The 18,796-nt window shown below is 42.0% G+C and overlaps 1 protein-coding gene across 1 annotated transcript in view; it reads left to right on the top strand.

Moving 5' to 3' along the window:
* LOC145395827 (ionotropic receptor 93a-like) overlaps positions 1-18,796 on the top strand; it is a 151,222-nt gene that overhangs the window by 55,474 nt on the left and 76,952 nt on the right. Inside the window, exon 8 of the mRNA XM_080269358.1 lies at positions 12,383-12,569. Within this exon, the coding sequence (XP_080125484.1) occupies positions 12,383-12,569 (187 nt within the window). The remainder of the gene's footprint in view (positions 1-12,382; positions 12,570-18,796) is intronic.

Raw genomic sequence — 18,796 nt, 5'->3', positions numbered from 1 at the left:
AAGCTAACTCTTAAACCCAGGAAAAACGAAAAGGAATACTGGTTAGAAAAGTGGACCAAGTGGATGACTGGGCGTCATTGAGGAAGGACGCTGCACACGCTAAGTTTCTCGCCAATCACACTAGGTGGAAATTCAGGAACTGGACAACGGCGGCACTGCTACACACTGGGCCCAACCTGCTTTCATGGCACTCAAATCTTGACTGACTTCAAACTGTGAGAAAGAGGCGAGTGTCGAGCCGCATTGCTAACGGCTAGAATGAGCGAAACACGCCCATAATAAATCACTCAGCGGAAGTGCTAATGTCTCACACAAAGACGATCATTTATGACAGTAAAAAATTGTTCTGAAAACACTCTCGACCAGGTGAATACGTAGCAGTTGACTGAGTGATAAAAACTGGGATTCCACTAGAATTTGCACTTTCCCACCAAAGTTAATGTCACAAGCTTATTTAGATATAAAATCGCACCGACTCGTGACACTGCTATCCCCCTGGGAAGAGATCTTTGGTTCTCTTCCAAGGGATGAGACAATGGCATGGTGCAATTCAAAGATATCAACATCTAGGATTGACCCTCTTACAGAGGATTTCATCACTAGATATTTTGCATATGATGCGGGCACAGGCTTTTCTGTGCTCAACCCTAGAGCTGTACCCACCCGACTTGACCGCCTCCCAGTCCCAGTTGAACACTGGGGCAAAGGAGGACATTCACCAGGGGCCTGGTAAGGCTCTAAGGTGGAAATGAGGGAGTTGCCATGGACAGATCCAGAGTCGTCAACCGAAGTTTGTTTATTTAAAACCATATAATCTACAAAAAACCTTCATTCCCCCACCCCTCCACCCACCATGGAGCCCAACAAGGGGAGGTCATATGCCAGGGATAACACCACTGGCGACCCCAGTGGTAGCGGGAGAGTATACACGGGTAACCACAGGAGGACCGGGGCAAGGGTGACTCCAGGAGAGGAGTCACCAGGCCCCCCAGTGCCCACTTGACCCTAGCCAACGCATGACTAGCTGATTGACCTGGTCGGGCCCAACCAGGCCGACCGTCTAGCCAGAATAAGGGACCAAAGAGGTGTATTGCTAGCTGCAGGGCGCATAGTGCAACAACACTCAACCCCCAAGACTTCCGTCTCTCAGCATTACGGGACGCCACGCATGGCAAACACGTGGGGAGGCGACAGTCCCGCCCTAGATGGCAAATAGGGGGGGACTAACATCACCAGCAGGCCTCCTCCACCAGTGGTGTAGGGGGTACTTGGTCCACGACACTGACAAATGCTGAACCCTACAAAGGTAGGCATGCCTCCAAAGTAGGTGGCACTGGCAGCCACGCTACAAGCCCCGCCACCACGTCAAGGTGACCCCCCTCAACGGGACAGAGATTAGTGGACCTTGTACATCTGTAAGAGTGATCAAGGGTGCTGCTACAGGATATTCCTCAACGTTCACAGTCTCTTTCATGTTAGGAGTGCCTTCATTAGTAAGACTAGTGGCCATTTCGGAGGTAATTTGACGCTCAGGAACTGTTGAATAAGTACGACCAGAACGCAAGTGCAGTGTTAACCCCTTAACTGCGGGGCGTCACTTTCGTGACGCTTGGGAGCAAGGGATCATACCGCAGGGTGACATTTTTGTGATTCTGTGTTATTTTGAATTTGCCTGGGCTATCAAGTGGTGGCTTGTATCATCTATCAGTACTGCCAATGTCCAACACTAGTCAGCACTCCTAATCTCATCTGTACTCCCATCCATTGTTGACAATTTAGCCATTTCTCCCCATTCTTGACTCCCCTCCCTACCTCCCCTCCATTACCCTATCCTCTCGCCCGCCCAGCCGTGCTACACTAAGTAGATCTTCCCTGGAATTTTTTACTGATTTCATCCATTGAAAATAAGCTCTATGCCCTATTCTTATACCAAATAATATATACAAGAAAGAAATAAGGTAAATGAGAGTGCCATACACCTAGAATTGGCTAATTATCACCTGACAACACCTCACATGCATTCATTCGCTAATTTTCACTGTTTATTTCCCCTTGAAATATGCCATATAATCTATTTTCCTAATAAAAATATATATAAGAAAGGAAGGGAGAAGCCTAAGTGATATTTACATTCACCTGGAACTACCTAATTATTGCAGGCCACCACACTGTATTCTGCGCTAAGTAAACTTTCCCTGGAATTTTCCACTGATTTCATCCATTGAAATAATCCCTATGCCCTATTCTTATACCAAATAATATATACAAAAATGAAATAAGGTAAGTGATAGTGCCATACACCTGGAATTGGCTAATTATCACCTGACAACACCTCACGTGCACTCATTCGCTAATTTTTGTTGTTTATTTCCCCTTGAAATATGCCGTATAATCTATTTTTGTAATAAATATACATATAAGGAGGGAAGGGAGAAGCCTAAGTGATATTTACATTCACCTGAAACTACATAATTTATTATGTATTGTCTTGGTTTCATGCCAATCATTTCATTGCTATATATTAGCAGGTCTCACGGGGCTGAAGTTGGTAGTATTGCACTAACCCTAGCCAGGCGGCAGGAGGCCACTACTATCAGTTCACTGTCGTCTTTGAAGGTGGAGGTATGTCTGATTCGCTCCTGCTAACTTCCGCCACTTTTTAGCCCCATGCAAAGGGCTTTGTGACCTTTACCCCCTACTAAACCTCGTGTGGAAAGAGGTAAAGGGCTGACAATTGATAGAGAGTGACTACGATCTTTTTATTGAGTAAAACAGTGCAAGTGGAATTGTAAATAATGTGTAAAAAATGTGTAAATAGCAAGTGAAAGCAATGAATGTAAATATAAGTGAACAGTGGAAAATAGTTTTATAAGTTACTTCAAGTGAGAGTGCATAACATAGTGTAAATAAAATAGAAATGTAAATAATGTAAATAAAATAGAGAATGTAAATAGAAATGTAAATGAGTAGTATTATAAGAATACGAGTGTATATACTAGGAGTAATGAAAGTGAAAGTTTCACTCTAGCATATATGAATACTATGAGTTATGAGAGTGAAGGTGAAAGTGACATTCACTCTCAATGCTAGTATACAGGACGAGCTACGTATTTTACTGAAAGAAATTGAATCCCTACAGTGACAATAAACTACTATTACTGAAGGAAACTTATGGATAAAGACTGTAGATATATATAAGTGTTATATAGTAACAGAAATATAAACTGTGAGTGTTTTTATGAATAACAGACAACACTAGCGGCGAACGATCAGAAGTAGGATGGTCATACGCCCTCGTAATTTTCATTGCTTTCACGGTGTTTTTTTTTTTTTTTTGAAGTATGGATTCCAAACTATTTGAGAACAGAGAATAGTGTTTCTAGTGATAATATCAGGCTGTGGTAATCATATTACGAGTTGTCGGGAAGTGTAAAGTGGAGACTTCGTTACCCAACTTCAGAGGTCTCCACAAGTCCTTCGGTACCCGACGAAGGCTCAAGAAACACCCAAGGAGAAAGCTGAAGGTATGTTATTTTTTTTTTTATGTGAGGAAGAAGGAACTAAAGGCAATGAGCCCGCAATACTGTTCCCTCCAAGAGAAAAATAAAATACAAGAGAGAGCCAAATTCAAGATCCATTCATTTCGAGATGCCTGGACACACTGCGTTTGAAAGACTGGAGATCATAGGAAGCAGGAAATACAGACAGAGGGAGACAGTTCCAGAGTTGACCTGTTGCATAAATAAAGGACTGGGAGTAACGGCTGACTCTTGCATTAGAGAGTTGGACAGAAAAGGGGTGAGAGTTTGCTGCTAGACGGGTGCTATGTGCCCGTCGTAGAAGTGGAGGAATGCATGCAGACAGTTCAGAGGAACAGTGACCATTGAAGTAGTGATAGAAAAGAGATAAAGATGCAACACTGCGGCGAAGAGACAGAGGTAGAAGGGAGTCAATAAGAGGGGAAGAGTTAATGAGACGAAAATCCTTTGACTCCACCCTATTGAGAAGAGCTGTATGTGGGGAGCCTCCCCATACATGAGAGTTGTACTCCTCACAGGGGCGGATAAAATCCCTGAATAGAGTCAACAACTGTGCAGGGGTAAAGAAGGAACGGAGTCGGCTTAGCACACCCAATCGCTTGGAAGCAGATTTTACAAGAGATGTAATATGATCTTTCCAAGACAAGTCCCGAGCAAATGAAACCCCAAGCATGTTCAACGATGATGCAGGAGTAAGTTGAGTATTATTAAACATAAGTGGGTATACCTGTGGAAGATTTTGTCGGGTTGATAGGTGCAAAAACTGAGTCTTTGATACATCAAAAACAACCAGATTATTTTTACCCCAGTCAAAGATACGAGCCAAGTCAGACATTAGGTGTGCCATAGCCTCATCCCTTGCCTGTTGAAGTAACTGCTGAGATGGACGTTGTGCGAATCGAATAGAAAGGTGAAGGATGGAGTCATCAGTGTATGAGTGGATAGGGTTAGATGTACAGCTTAGAAGGTCATTGATGAATAAAAGGAAGAGAGTTGGTGATAGGACAGAGCCCTGAGGAACACCACTGTTAATAGATCTAGGAGAAGAACGATAGCCGTCTACAACAGCGGCTATAGAACGACCAGAAAGGAAGCTAGAGATGAAGGCACAGATAGAATGATAGAAACCGAAAGAGGGCAGTTTGGAAATTAAAGATTTATGCCAGACTCGATCGAAAGCCTTTGAGATGTCAAGTGCAATGGCAAAGCTTTCGCCAAAGTCCCGAAAGGAGGATGACCAGGAGTCTGAAAGGTAGGTGAGAAGATCGCCTGTGGAGCGTCCCTGACAGAACCCATACTGACGATCAGAAAGAAGGTTGTGATAGGAAAGATGCTTTAAAATTTTTCTATTAAGAATTGACTCGAAAACTTTTGAGATACAGGATGTTAAAGCAATTGGACGTTAGTTAGAGGGTTGGGAATGGTCACCCTTCTTTGGGACTGGCTGAATGAGAGCAAACTTCCAGCAAGAAGGAAAGGTACAAGTTGACAGACAAAGGCGAAAGAGTTTGCCTTGGCATGGAGTAAGCACAGAAGCACAGTTCTTGAGAACAACAGGAGGGACTCCATCAGGCCCATATGCCTTATTAGCACTGAGGTCAGCAATGGCAGAAAATACATCAGCTGAAGAAATTTTAATGTTAGCCATGATGAAGTCAGAGGGGGGAAGTGAGGGAGGAACAGCACCAGAATCGTCTAAGGTGGAGTTGGAGGAGAACGTCTGAACGAAGAAATCTGCTTATCAGTAGAAGAAATACCTACAGAGCCATCAGAGTAGAAAAGAGGAGGGAAGGATGATGAGGTAAAGTTGTTAGGAAGGTTTCTGGCAAGTTGCCAGAAGGAGCGGGAAGAGTTCGAGTTAGAGAGTTGAGAGCATTTTGTACGGACGAAATTATTTTTAGCAGAGTGAAGAACAGACTTAGCATGATTCCGGGCAGAAATGTATAAAAGATGTGATTCAGGGGTGGGTTGGCTCCGGTACCTTTTGTAGGGCCCTCTCCTTGTTGCGGACAGAATTAGAACAAGTGTGATTAAACCAAGGCTTTCGTGCATTAGTCAAAGGATATGAGAAAGGAATGTATGCTTCCATGCCCGAGAGAATAACTTCCGTAATGTGCAAGGCACACCCAGATGACTCCCGGTCATGGAAGCATTAATTATTCCAGGGAAAATCAAAGAAGTACTGCCTGAGGGCCTTCCAATCAAAGGCTCAAGTGCCAGAGACGACGTTTTTTTGGAGGGTCCGGTGGCCGTACTGGAGCAATAGGACAGGTTAAGGTGATAAGGTTGTGATCGGAGGAGCTCAACGGAGAGAAAAGATTAACAGTGCCATAAGTATATGTGATTTTAATATTCTAGAACTAATAACTGATTTTTGACAAATATTTTTAGAGAGTCTGTCGGAGCATGAATATGCCCGCAGGAGCCGGAAGTCGAAGCAAAACAAGCCCGCAGTTTAAGGGTTAAAGTCCTGTTCTCTATCCAGTTCCCTAGATGTGTCCTGGCTACCGTCAATCCCAAGATGTCCCTCACTCATATCATTTAAAGTTTGAATGCTTTTGTCCAGTGTTTGTATCTACTCACGAAATTCTAAGTCTGAGTCATCCAGTTCCCATGCTTCTTGCCCCAAAGAACCAGCTCCATCTTCAGTGGTTGGTAATTTCGTATCTCCTATTATCTTTCGTCCCAACCTCTTCACCTAATCCATCTAATTCCTGTCAGAAATTATTCCCTTCCCAGTCACAGGAAGTTAGACTGACACAAATAGATTAGCTATGGCTTAGAAATAGAGAATGGGACATAGACAGAGGTACGTAGAAAATAACAATTTAAAGGGGGAACTAAGAAACTCTTATTTTTACACACTTCCTGACTACCGTGTGTTGCACAAAGAGTGTATTTCTTTTGGAAAATATGCATGTACACTACCTAGGTGTCAGACGATGCTGAAGATCCAGGTAGATGTGTACTGCAACTCCACACACTCCACCAGGTTTTCGTCCCTCCAACCACAAGAAGGTGTTGCCTCCACTCTTGGCTCATCTCAAATGCAACCCACTCGCCTCTCACTACTGCCTCACAGGGTTGCCAGATGTCCTCAGATGACACCACCTTTTCCGCACTGGCCTCACTTTCGTCTTTCACATACACACAAGGGCGAGTTAATTTTGCCAATCTCGCTTAAAGCCAGAGATAATCTTGAGAGAACGAGTTCACTACTCCGATTATTTTTTTTTTTCGCTCCCCACTATATCTCACTCCGCTATTAGTCCCATTGCGAAAGTGGAATTAGGTTTTTCTGTTATTCACCTGTAGGATCAACGAGCGGTTTCCAAGGGTTTCACTGCACTAATAGAATCCTTTTGGCACCTTTTCGTATCCCAGCACTGGACCACCAATTTATGTAATGTACCAGCTGGCATGAAGTACTAAGTTTCCCAGCTGGCACTTCCCGTAGCCAAGTCTCACTGCCACGGCAGGCAGTGGGAGTAGTGGTGGTAATCCTGTAGTCAGAGGTAGCGTGAGGTGGACAATCTGGAGCAGGTGTGTTTTCTTTATTTATTTCGTCACAGAAAGATACAACTAAGACAAGAGGGTGTATCAGAGTAGTACGTCTTCCTCGTACGAAGGCTGAGAGTAATTTGCTGCCTGCCTCTCTCTGCCCCGCCTGTGAACGGCTTAGGTCAGCTTATTTAGAGATGCCACATCTCTCAGAGACAATGAGAAATGTACATGAATAGGCGTGTATTACAACCCTACCATGCACATTATACATCTCAGTAAGGCAGTATTAATTACATTAAATACATTAACATGGAAATAAGTTTTCCCAAGACTTAAACATATGCACATTTCATATTCTTCTATCGCCTTCTTTAACCCTCACTGTGTACATCCAAAAAATGCTGGTTCTGCACGTATGAGCATTCATCGTACTCCAACACCACAGTTACACTGAAGTGGTGTTTGGATTTTTATCTCAACACTACAATACATTTTCTCTAAATATGAATAAACACATCTATAATATGTATAAGTAGTGAGAGACATAACTCCAATGTGGAAATGATGTCGGTACCATACACGTAGCCACTGGGGGTGCACGGGGGGCAATTTGCCGCCCCTGGGAAAATTTTGGGGAAATGCTGAAAGGGATTTTCGGCATAGTTCTTGTATGACAATACAGTTTTCCTAATTTTACAACTGGTATATTAAACATCATTATCCGTTTCCAAAAATATTTATCTGGGAACAATAATGTTCTGTGAAACTGAAAACTAGACTAAATATTATAAAACCGTCGAGAAAAAATGATCAATTATAACTTACCACTTTCCCCTATCACCATATTTGGTTAATGTTAGAGCTCTAACGATGTTTTGCTCTTGAATCCTGATGAAGTGTAAAAATGGCCTTCCTGTCCCCTCAGCCACATCCTCTCACCCTGCAGCCATATCCTCACACCCTGTAGCCAATTGCAAACAGTGCACAATTATTGCTACAAACAGATGAAACAAGCAGAATTTTTGAAAACTGCATGAAGCCACTTTGATCACCTCAGACTACAATTCAGAAGGTAAGCAGACATAAATGTGTGTGCCAGGGGCCTCGTTTGATTGTGGGACAGAGAGACGTGCCCCCCCCCCCCATACACACACTTTCTTGAGCTTGGGGGACAGAGTGTCTTTTGTCTCCCCCCCCCCACTTTTCTAGGTGAGAGTTTTCAAGATGAATAGCTTTACTCCGTTTTTGTTTTTGTTTTTCCTTAATGGAAAAATCCTTTCTATACAGAACAGTTGATGTGAAAATCATTCCCCGCTGAGCGGGGAAGGTTGAGCGGTCACTGAGTCAAGGATTAAGAGAGGAGTCAAGGATTAAGTGAGGTTAATCCCACCAGATGTATTTACTTAGGTCAGTCTTGATGTCTGCACCACCCCTGATACTTGAACCAATGAGACTCAAACTGAAAGAATGAGTAGTGGAAAACAATTTCTCTTGGCTACCACCACAGCAGTAGTACAAAGAATACCAGACTGGGGGTGGGTGAGCCAGCGAATTTTAATTTACACATATGTGCTAAGTGGAGAGAGAGAGAGAGAGAGAGAGAGAGAGAGAGAGAGAGAGAGAGAGAGAGAGAGAGCGAGAGAACCGCAAAGGAAAATAGAAAAATAGCGGTAGTATCACGAATGTGGGAAAGTGTGTGTTCGGGACACTCACACCAGATCTTGGGTTTTCATCGGCTTATCCATTCTGCCATTTTTCTTCCAGCAGCCAATCAAAATACAGGGTTTATTTCCGAATACAAACGGATAGTATGGACGCCGGTGCCTCTCGTATGGTAGGTGCTATGCCAATGCATGGTATATTTCATCATAATTTCGTCAGTTATTACACAAAATAGCTGTACTTCCTTATATGTACAGAGAGATAAAGACCGCAGGTAAATGATGCCCTAAGAGTATAGTGTGACAGTGCTTTTTTCAGTGAAGTGCACAAATAATTTACGGGACCTAGAAAAAAAAATGTTTTGAGGTAGAACGGACTGAAGTTAGCATGCATATATGGATAATAATACCATCTACAAGAGTGACCATGATGAACAATGATACTAGTGACAACGAAATGTCTCTGCTGTCGAAACTCCAGTGCCTTCTAATATATTGCTGGTGATTCTTTTTCTGTACCTGCCCTCCTCTCTTCCTGTTTCTCCCATCTTCCCTGTCACTTCTTATTGTTTTTCTTTCCTTTACAGGTGGCTTTACATTGATTGACAAACCAAATGGTTTCCTGTAAGCCAAGAAACCATTTACAACGCTGGGTGGTAACTATGTAACCAAACCATACGTGCTCCCAACGTGTCAACAAGTGGGTTGGTGGAGGGTTAGTGCCCCTCCACGTAAAACAAATAAATCAAAGTCAAATGCCAACCCCTTACGGGATTATGGCGTCTGGTAATAGATAGATAGATAGTTTCCTTTTGCTCTCTAATGAAAGAGGACACCTCTGGTAACATTATGTACTGAGTGTTTTTACATTATTTATTATTGTTTATTTACTTAAAGTTATTCCAAGAAAGCTGTGAATATGTGGGGAAAAGATAGTTTTTCTTTAAGATATTGGAACAAATGAGACAGTAATTTATTTCTGATGACATAAAACATCAAATCTAGGAGAATTTGTGGTGACATATTTGGGGAAATATTCCAAGTGTCTGCCCCCCCTGGCAAAAATCCTGGATACGCCACTGGCCGGCACCAGAACAAACCACTTAAGAAAAGATGCTAAGGAGCTTCCTTAGCCAATGGTATTACGGGCCACAAAGGCTATATGAACAGTGACCCGTGTTATATGAATTAAGTTTGTTACATGTCATTCAGAGTGAAATTAGAGTACTGTCAGGCATTACAAAGAGAAAATACAATGCCTTTATAATGGATTTTTTCCCCTTTGCACTAACAGATTTGGTGGTATAGTATTAGAATTCTCTACACTAAGAAACCGTGGACTAAATCGCCACAGTTCGGGTTAGTTTTCATACTACATATATTCAATCTATATTTTACAGTATGTTATCAGCTTACTATCCCCATAGGATTATATTGAAGACCTTTTGAAAATGAAAAGCCAGATACAGGCTTCAATAATCCCTCCTTATCAGGCTGAATACAGTGATCAGACTTTATGTAAAACTAAATAGGAAATGTGTCCTCCAAGTAAAAGAATGAAGAGACTTTGAAAAGGAAGAATTTAAAAAGAAAAGAAAAGTGAGATGTTGTACAGCAGTTGTTTAATTCTTTTATCATCCATATTTCTCTCAGCTGAATAAATATTTACTGGTATGAGCCAAAATGTAATTATTTATGGCCCTACTACAAGGCGTGGGTTATTAGCATGTAGGACTAAAAAAGTTGTTTTTTATATATAATTTTCTTTTTAATCTTTTCACTTTATCATTTTTTTTAATAACACAACAGAGGATAAACAAATGACAAAAAATCCATACACCAGATTACTGGTGTCCTCCATTCATAAAATATCTGTAACAGCTGGACTTGAACAGCTGTAGGTTGAAGTTTGGGGGGAAATAACTCTGGGGGAATGAGTTCCAGAGGGATACAGTTTGAGGAATAAAAGAATTCTTATAGGCACAAGTTCTGCAATATGGCTGTGTAACATTTTAGTCACGAGCACTACTAGATGCCCGTGTAGCTCGATGGAAAGCATGGAGAGGTGACACAATGGACGGAACTTCGTCTGAGCATTTGGCATAAAAGAATCTGTAAAATAATGCAAGGGAGGCAACATTCCTTTTTACCTGTAGGGGAGGTAGTTTATTAATAATAGCAGGGTTATTAATATTTCCAACAGCATTGTTCTGAATTTTGTCTAGTTGTTTTAGTGCGACCTCTCCACATCCATTCCACAATGGTGAGCAATATTCAAGCTGACAGCGCATGACTCTTATAAAATATAGCTAACTGCTCGTCAGTGAAGAAGCTACGGATTCTGTACGACAATCCAAGTTTCTTTGATGCAGTTTGAGCATGTGATCTGACATGACAGGTCCAGCTGAGGGCACTAAAAAGTAAGACACCGAGAATTTCAATACTTATGGAAATGGGAATATTAGTAACACTGAAGATAATAAAGGAATCTGGCAATATCTGCCTATTAGTAAACTCTATATATTTGGTTTTACTAGCATCAAATGAGACAAGGTTATTTTGTCCCCATTCAGTGATCCTAGGTAAGAATTGATTTATGGAGATGGTTGTGCTAAGTTGTGAGTTAGAGATACTAAACTCTGTGAATGGGTGATTGTGAATGAACTGTGAAGTGTTGAGTCAACTACACATGAATGAATTGATTATGGGTGACAGATAACGCTCATTAATATGAATTCGGAATATGATTCGAGCCAAAACTGATCCTTGTGGCACGCCGCTGGTCTTTGGGTGATATTTGAATATTCATCATCTACTTTTACTCTTATAATTCTGTCACTGACATATGAGGAAATCAGAGGAACAAAATATGTTAGTCCATAGCAGGGGAGTTTGGATAGCAGTAAATGGTGCCACACTTTGTCAAAAGCTTAGGAATATCAAAGGCTACTGCATCAGTTTCTCCATGTTGGTCAACTAATGGTGTGAGTCAGGAGATTGAGTATATCAATAGTGGATCTTTCGTGGTGAAAACGGTACTGTCTATCACTAATTGAGTTGTTGAAATTCAATATGTTTCATTATATGCTTATTCATTGCAGTTTCAAATATTTACCAAGCGAAGATGTGATAGATATTGGTCTCTAATCAGAGGGGTCAGAGGAAATTCCTTTCTTCAAACCTGGTTTGATATTGGCTTCTTTCCAAGAATTAGGGAATTAAGAAGTACGAAAGCATAGTCTGAATATCTTAGCTACTGTAGAACTTAAGCAAGTTCTGGGGAGCACTTTTTCAAAACAACTGGAGAAATTCGATCTCGGTCTCGAGCTTTGTTGGTTAGTAAATTGTCTAGGGTGGATTTAACGTATCTTGTCTGTATTCTCAGTTGAGTAGTTTTAAGTGAAACAATTTTATATTAACAGTCAGTTGAAAAGCAATTTGGTAGCTGAATATGAAGGAGCAAAAACGTGTAGATGGTTTGGCATGTGACGAAGCACCAGGATTCCAGAGGACTGAATGATGTACAAATGATTATGTGACCCATTCTATTGGACATGCTATTCATTATTCTCTCAGTATCGAATATTCCATCCTTATATATCCTACCTCATGCTACTTCTAGGTGGGGAAAGCATCTGAGTGAATTATTACATTTTACTTTTTGTGTGTTTATTTCAGGAGTGCTCATATTAGTACCCCTCTGAACCTGCAGCTGATAATATCCCGGAACTTTGCTAAACTAGATGGCACTTCCCCCTTGTATCTAGGCAAGGAGAACATGATACAGCTTCCATTAGCCTGGCCAGTGCCTCATGATGCCCCCTACACACCTCAGATTGATAAATGTCTAAGGATTATATCACAGGTGGGTAAGAGAATTTAATCTTTTGGCTTAATATTGTTTTTTAACACGAAATCACTCCTTATCTGAGTAAATAAAATTATGACTGCAGATAACAAAATTTTTAAAGATATTATTGTAGTAAAGAAGTTATTTATTTCACAAGGATGATGTCCTACATATTCTGTTTTTGCAACCTCCGGGCACTTCTGCACAGTTGCAGATAAATCCCTAGTAGTGAACGAGTTATCACTAATTCCAATCTTCGATGAGTTTTATCATGAGATGATTAAAAATTTTCTTTAGGTGACAAGAGAATTGAATCGAATTGTTGGAAAGAAAAACTGTGGTGCTGCAACAGCTCGATTATATGATGCCGAATAAACATTAAAACCTTGTACTAAAACAAAATCGACACCTTTAACAAGGATAAAAAATGGCAACAAAGTAAGGAAATCATCAATCAAGAACAAAAGGTGTAAGAAGTTCGCATCCTTAACCCCTTAACCATGAGGCGTCACTTTCGTGACGGTCGGACACAAGGGATCATACTGCGGGGCATCACTTTTGTGATTCTGTGTTATTTTGAATTCGCCTGGGCTTTCAAGTGATGGCTTGTATCATCTATCAGTACTACCAGTGTCCAGCTATAATCAGTTCTCCTAATGTCATCTGTACTCCCATCCACTGTTGACAATTTAGCCATTTTTCCCCTGGCCTTGACTTCCCTCCTTACCTCCCCTCCATTACCCTCTCCTCCCGCTTCCCCAGCCGCACTGCACTACACAATTCCTGGACGGATTTTTCCAACCATTTTATCCATTGAAATGTGCCCTATGCCCTATTCTTATACAAAATAATATACATGGGCTAATTATCACCTGGCATCGCCCCACATGCACTCGTTTGCTAATTTTCTCCTTGAAATATGCAGTATGGCCTATTCCCGTTATAAAAATATATATAAGAAAGGATGGGAGAAGCCTAAGTGATATTTACATTCACCTGGAACTACCTAATTTATTATGTATTGTCTAGATTTCCTGCCAATCATTTCATGGCACATAAATTGGCAGCTGTCACCAAGCTGACATTGTCAACCCTTTCTGCCCATAGGCCACATCATTCAGTTTACTGTCACTTTTCGAAGTGAAACCATGTCGGATTCATGCCTCTCCAATTCCACCGTTTCTGAGCCCATTGCAAAAGGACCCTGTGACCTCTACCCCTACTATACCTCGTGTGGGAAGGCGTAAAGGGCTATGTGACTCTGCTGTGGAACGTGAACTGGCAAATTTATCAATGATAATGATTGACATTGACTACAATCTTTCCGGTGACTCTTAAACAGTGCAAGTGTTAATGTAAATAATGTATAAATAGCAAAGTGAAAGCAATGAACATAAATATAATTGAACAGTGGAAGATAGTTTTATAAGTTACTGCAAGTGACAGTGCATAACATAGTGTAAACAAAATAGAAATGTAATTAACCCACGGCGTCCCGTCGACATTCTTCCACGTCCTCACGTTTTGTCACTGCCAATCCCGTTGACGTACTTTAACGTCCTGCAGTTGCGGCAAGGTTCATAATTTCCACAATTTTCAAAATTCTCGCGAGATTTTCGATTCGCCCACCTACCCAAGCCTCCCCTACCTGCTGCCAGGCGGGCAGCATCCCAGACCCCGCGTGACCCGCGCTCACCCTTGTCTCGGTCACTCACCTGTTAGCAGTGACCCAGGTCAGACATGGCACGTAAAGGTCTCTCAGACGACGAAATAGCATCCTCCCTGGAGGCCATCACTGGAGATAGTGATTCTCCACTTGATGATGATGTGGTGGATCGAGATTACGTCCAGCCAGAGGAAGAAATAACAAGCAGTGATGAGGAGGTCCCCTTCGCCCCGGAAAAAACAGTATGTGACATATCGTAAGGCAAGGGAAGGCCAGCCTGCACCCCAACCACCTGCACGGACCTCTCTCCATCCCCTAGAGAGAGATTCTGATGAGGACGAGGATGAGGATAATGACGATGACGGCGGCTTACGACGTGATATCGCCTCGTGGTTGGGGAAGGAAAAAATCTCACCCCGAGGATCAAGGTGGGGCGAGAAGACAAATAAGGTATGGTCCCAGTGTTTTGTCTGGGGAAGTCGAAAATGGTGTGGTGGGAGTGCGGGGTGAAAGGGAAAATGGTGTGGCGGGAGCGCGGGGTGAAAGGGAAAGTGGTGTGGCGGGAGTGTGGGGTGAAAGGGAAAGTGGTGTGAGGGAGGCAGCACGAGCACGTGGTGCACATAGGCCTAGGGGAGAAGAGGTGGAGCCACTCCCCAGCACGTCTTTTGCCCCACAATATTCCCAAACTTCCTCCCCACAGCCCCAGGATGTGAGGAAAGGAAGGAAAGGGAAGGGAAAGGGTAAAGGAAAAGGGAGAGGGAAGAGAAGTGCGAGTGATGAAAGGCGCCACTCTCCACCTCCCCAACCTCCCCCACCACCCTCACCTCCCCACCCTGACGAAGGCGACGATGGGGACGTGGCTGGAGACGGTGGTGTCTCGTGGAACTGGGAAGATGGGAGTAATTTTACCCCCATCATTCACCCTTTCACTGAGGAGTGGAGGTCTGGTTGCACGGCTCCAGGTGTGCATGCGGGTTCCACTAGGGTGGATTTTTTCCACTTGTTCTTTGAGGAGGCGTTTGTGGGGTGCATAGTGGAACAGACAAACATATTTTCACGAACACAGCGCCGTGAAAGTGAAGTTTGGGAACAACGAGCAGGCATTCCCAGCAATATGATTATCCTGTGACAATTTCTGAGATGTTCTTATTTTTTGCCCTGGTTCTATTGATGGGTGTGGTAAAAAAAAACCAAATTCCTGCATACTGGACAACTGACCCAATGATCCTCACACCTTTCTTTGGAAAGGTGATGAGTCGTAACAGATTTCAGCAGATTCTTGGCCGCCTCCACTTTTTTGATGCAGAAGATCCAGCTAATGCAAATAACACTGATAAAATGAGGAGAATTAGGCTGGTATTTGATCATTTACGGGAAATGTTCTGCTCCTCATTTTATCCTTACAGAGACCTCGTCATAGACGAGAGTCTTGTGTTGTGGAGAGGCAATATTTCCTTCCGCCAGTACCTACTCAGCAAGAGACACCGTTTCGGGTTCAAGATCTTTGTTATGTGTGACTGTAAGACTGGTTATGTGCAAGACATAGTCTTGTACACGGGCGCACAGACAGATATAACAGCAAATCGTATTATAGGACTCTCAGGGGCCATGGTGAAGACAGTGATAGAGGAGTACCTTCATCGTGGTCATGTGTTGTACCTGGACAACTGGTACACTAGCCCTCTTCTCGCTAGGCTCCTCCACCAACACGACACCGGAGTCTGTGGTACAGTCAAGAGAAACCGTCGCCATATGGTCAAGATAGGGAGGAAACTTGACAAGAACGAGGTGGTTTTCTTCCAGGCAAATAACATCCTTGCCATCCTGTGGAACCACAACAGGGAAGTTTGCCTCCTATCAACTGTACACAGCCCCCTGATGCACCGCACAGACTCCGTTGATCACCGTAGCGAGAGGAGAAGCAACGTCTGGAAACCCGAGTCTGTACTGGATTATAATCTGAACATGAGGCAAGTGGATCAGTCAAACTCGATGATTTCCAGTGCTGACTGTGCCAGGACCACGATGAAGTGGTACAAAAAGCTCTTTTTCCACTTGCTCGACATCACGGTCCTGAACGCACACTACCTGCACGCCATGACAACAGGAGTATCAGAGACCTTTGAGGGGTTTGTGAGGGAGCTGGCACGTGAAATAATCGCCAGGCATGCCCAGGACAGACCCACACACCGCACCCGCACCCCCATGGCTGCCCAGACTCCCCTACGCCTCACAGGATGCCACTATCCTAGCACAATCCCTTCTGACCCAAACCGTCGTAAACCCAGCACCGCTGCCATGTATGTAAGCACTCGACAGTCAGACCAGCCACTCAGAGAAAAGACACAAGTTACGAGTGTGTAGAGTGCAATGTTGCGTTGTGCCTTCAGCCATGTTTCAGAGAGTACCATAACTTCCTACACTACTGAAACTGTGTGGGATGGCGATATGACGCTCAGTATAATGGTAAGGCCAGTCAGTATGTACCAAGTCTTATATAAAGTTGAAACGGGTGTAATGTTTTCAGGAAAGTAATGTATAAGTTGAGAAATAGTGTAAGTTGAAAGAAGTGATATCAAAACTACACCCACTGTGTAAATCTGCGAAAATATGACGCTCAGTATAACACTCTGGTCAGTAAATATGTGATAGCAAGAATATAAAGTGGAAACGGGTGTAATGTTAGCATGAATAAAACGTATAAGTTGAAAAATAGTGTAAGTTGTAACAGTTGATGTCACGAGTACACCCACTGTGTAAATCTGTGAAAATATTACGCTCAGTAGAACATTCTGGTCAGTAAGTATGTGATAAGAATGATATAAAGTGGAAAAGGGTGTAATGTTAGTAGGAAAGAAATTTATAAGTTGAATACTAGTGTAAGATGAAACAAATGATATCGCAATAACACTCACTGTGTAAATATGTGATAATATGATGCTCAGTAGAATAGTAAGGTCTCCAATTATGTGATATCAATTATATCAAGTGGAAACATGTGCAATGCTAGTGGAGAATTATTATGTAAGTACAAAAATAGGTTGTAAGTTGAAATAGTAGTCATAGCGACTTCACCGTCTGTGTTATTATGCACTATTATTATGCTAAATATTTATGTAAGGCCTGAAACTATCTCAAAACAGTTCTCAAAAGTGGAAAAGTGTATAATGTTATTAGGAAAGTATTATGTAAGTTGAAAACACACAATACGAGTTGAAACAACAGTCACAGCGAGTTCACTCACTACGTAAATAAGCGCTAACATTACGCTAAATGTTATTGAAAGGCCTGTGAATACGTAAAAACAGTTCAATAAAATGTAAAATGGTATAATGTTATTGGAGATGTATTATGTAAGTAAAAAAAATGATATGTATCATGATTCAGGAATGTTAGCGATTCATCGTGACCAGTCTGGCCGATTTTGCTCGGTTTGCACGATGGTACAATGCTTATTTCAGCTCTATTTTTGTATAAAATCCAATTTACTCTTGTATCACATGTTTTTATGTTTGTAATAAATACATATCTACTTACTTTCATTGGTTTCCCAGACTTATAATACCATAGAAAACGTGAGAGCCTCAGACCACCTACAGAGAACACAGTACCAGGTGTGACGAAGGTATACCTGTTTAGGCAAATTATGGACCCTGGTGAACACTTTCTTCGTGACTGACCATTGTTTCTGACCAAAAGCGAAAGTTTTAGCAAAAAAAATTTGGGTCCAAAAATGGTCGGGATTGGGGGTTACCAGTGGTGAAAAAGTGGTCGGGACGTGACGGGTTAATGTAAATAAAATAGAAAATGTAAATTGAAATGTAAAAAATTAGTAATATAAGAATTTGAGTATAAATACTTGGAGTAATGAAAGCGAAAGTGAAAGCTACGGTCTAGCATGTATAAACAATTAAAGTAATGAAAGTGAAAGTGAAAGCTTCGCTCTCTACGCTAGTTTACTGAACGAGAAAGTGAATGCCTGGAGTGACAGTAAACTACTAGTACTGACAGATACTTATGGTGAATACTGTATACATAAATAAGTGTAATAAGGTACTAGGAATATAAAGTGTGATTGTGTTTATGAATAATAAATGACAGCTCCACCTCAGAATACCATCGGGGAATGAGCTCGGGTGGAAAGCTCTTATGTGCTCGTAATTTACTGTAAATTGCTTTCAGTTTTTTTTTTTAATATGAATTCCAAACTACTTGAAATTCATAGAATATTGTTTGTAGTGATAATATCAGGCAGTGGTAACCCTATTACGAGGTATCGAGAAATGTAAAGTGGAGACTTCGTTACCCAACTTCAGAAGTCTCCACAAGTCCTACGGTAGTCGACAAAGGCTCAACAAACATCCCAGGAGTAAGCTGAAGGTATGCGCCATATGCTTATTTAATTGTAATATTCTAGGACTAATAATTTATTTTTGGCAAATAATTTTAAAAAGTCAGTTGGAGAACGATGATCCCCGCTGGACGGGCACGGCGCATTCCTGACATCCCCGAGGTTATGGGGTTAAGAAAAAAAATTTCAGTCAGATAGCCAGAGGCTCCTCCAAGTAAAAGAATA

The sequence above is a fragment of the Coenobita brevimanus genome, chromosome 33 (genome assembly GCF_032717465.1).
Source record: "Coenobita brevimanus isolate Jiangsu-jjx chromosome 33, ASM3271746v2, whole genome shotgun sequence".
NCBI classification, from domain to species: domain Eukaryota; kingdom Metazoa; phylum Arthropoda; class Malacostraca; order Decapoda; family Coenobitidae; genus Coenobita; species Coenobita brevimanus.
The sequence above is the reverse complement of the archived record's forward strand: the minus strand, read 5'-3'. Positions and strand labels throughout refer to the sequence as shown.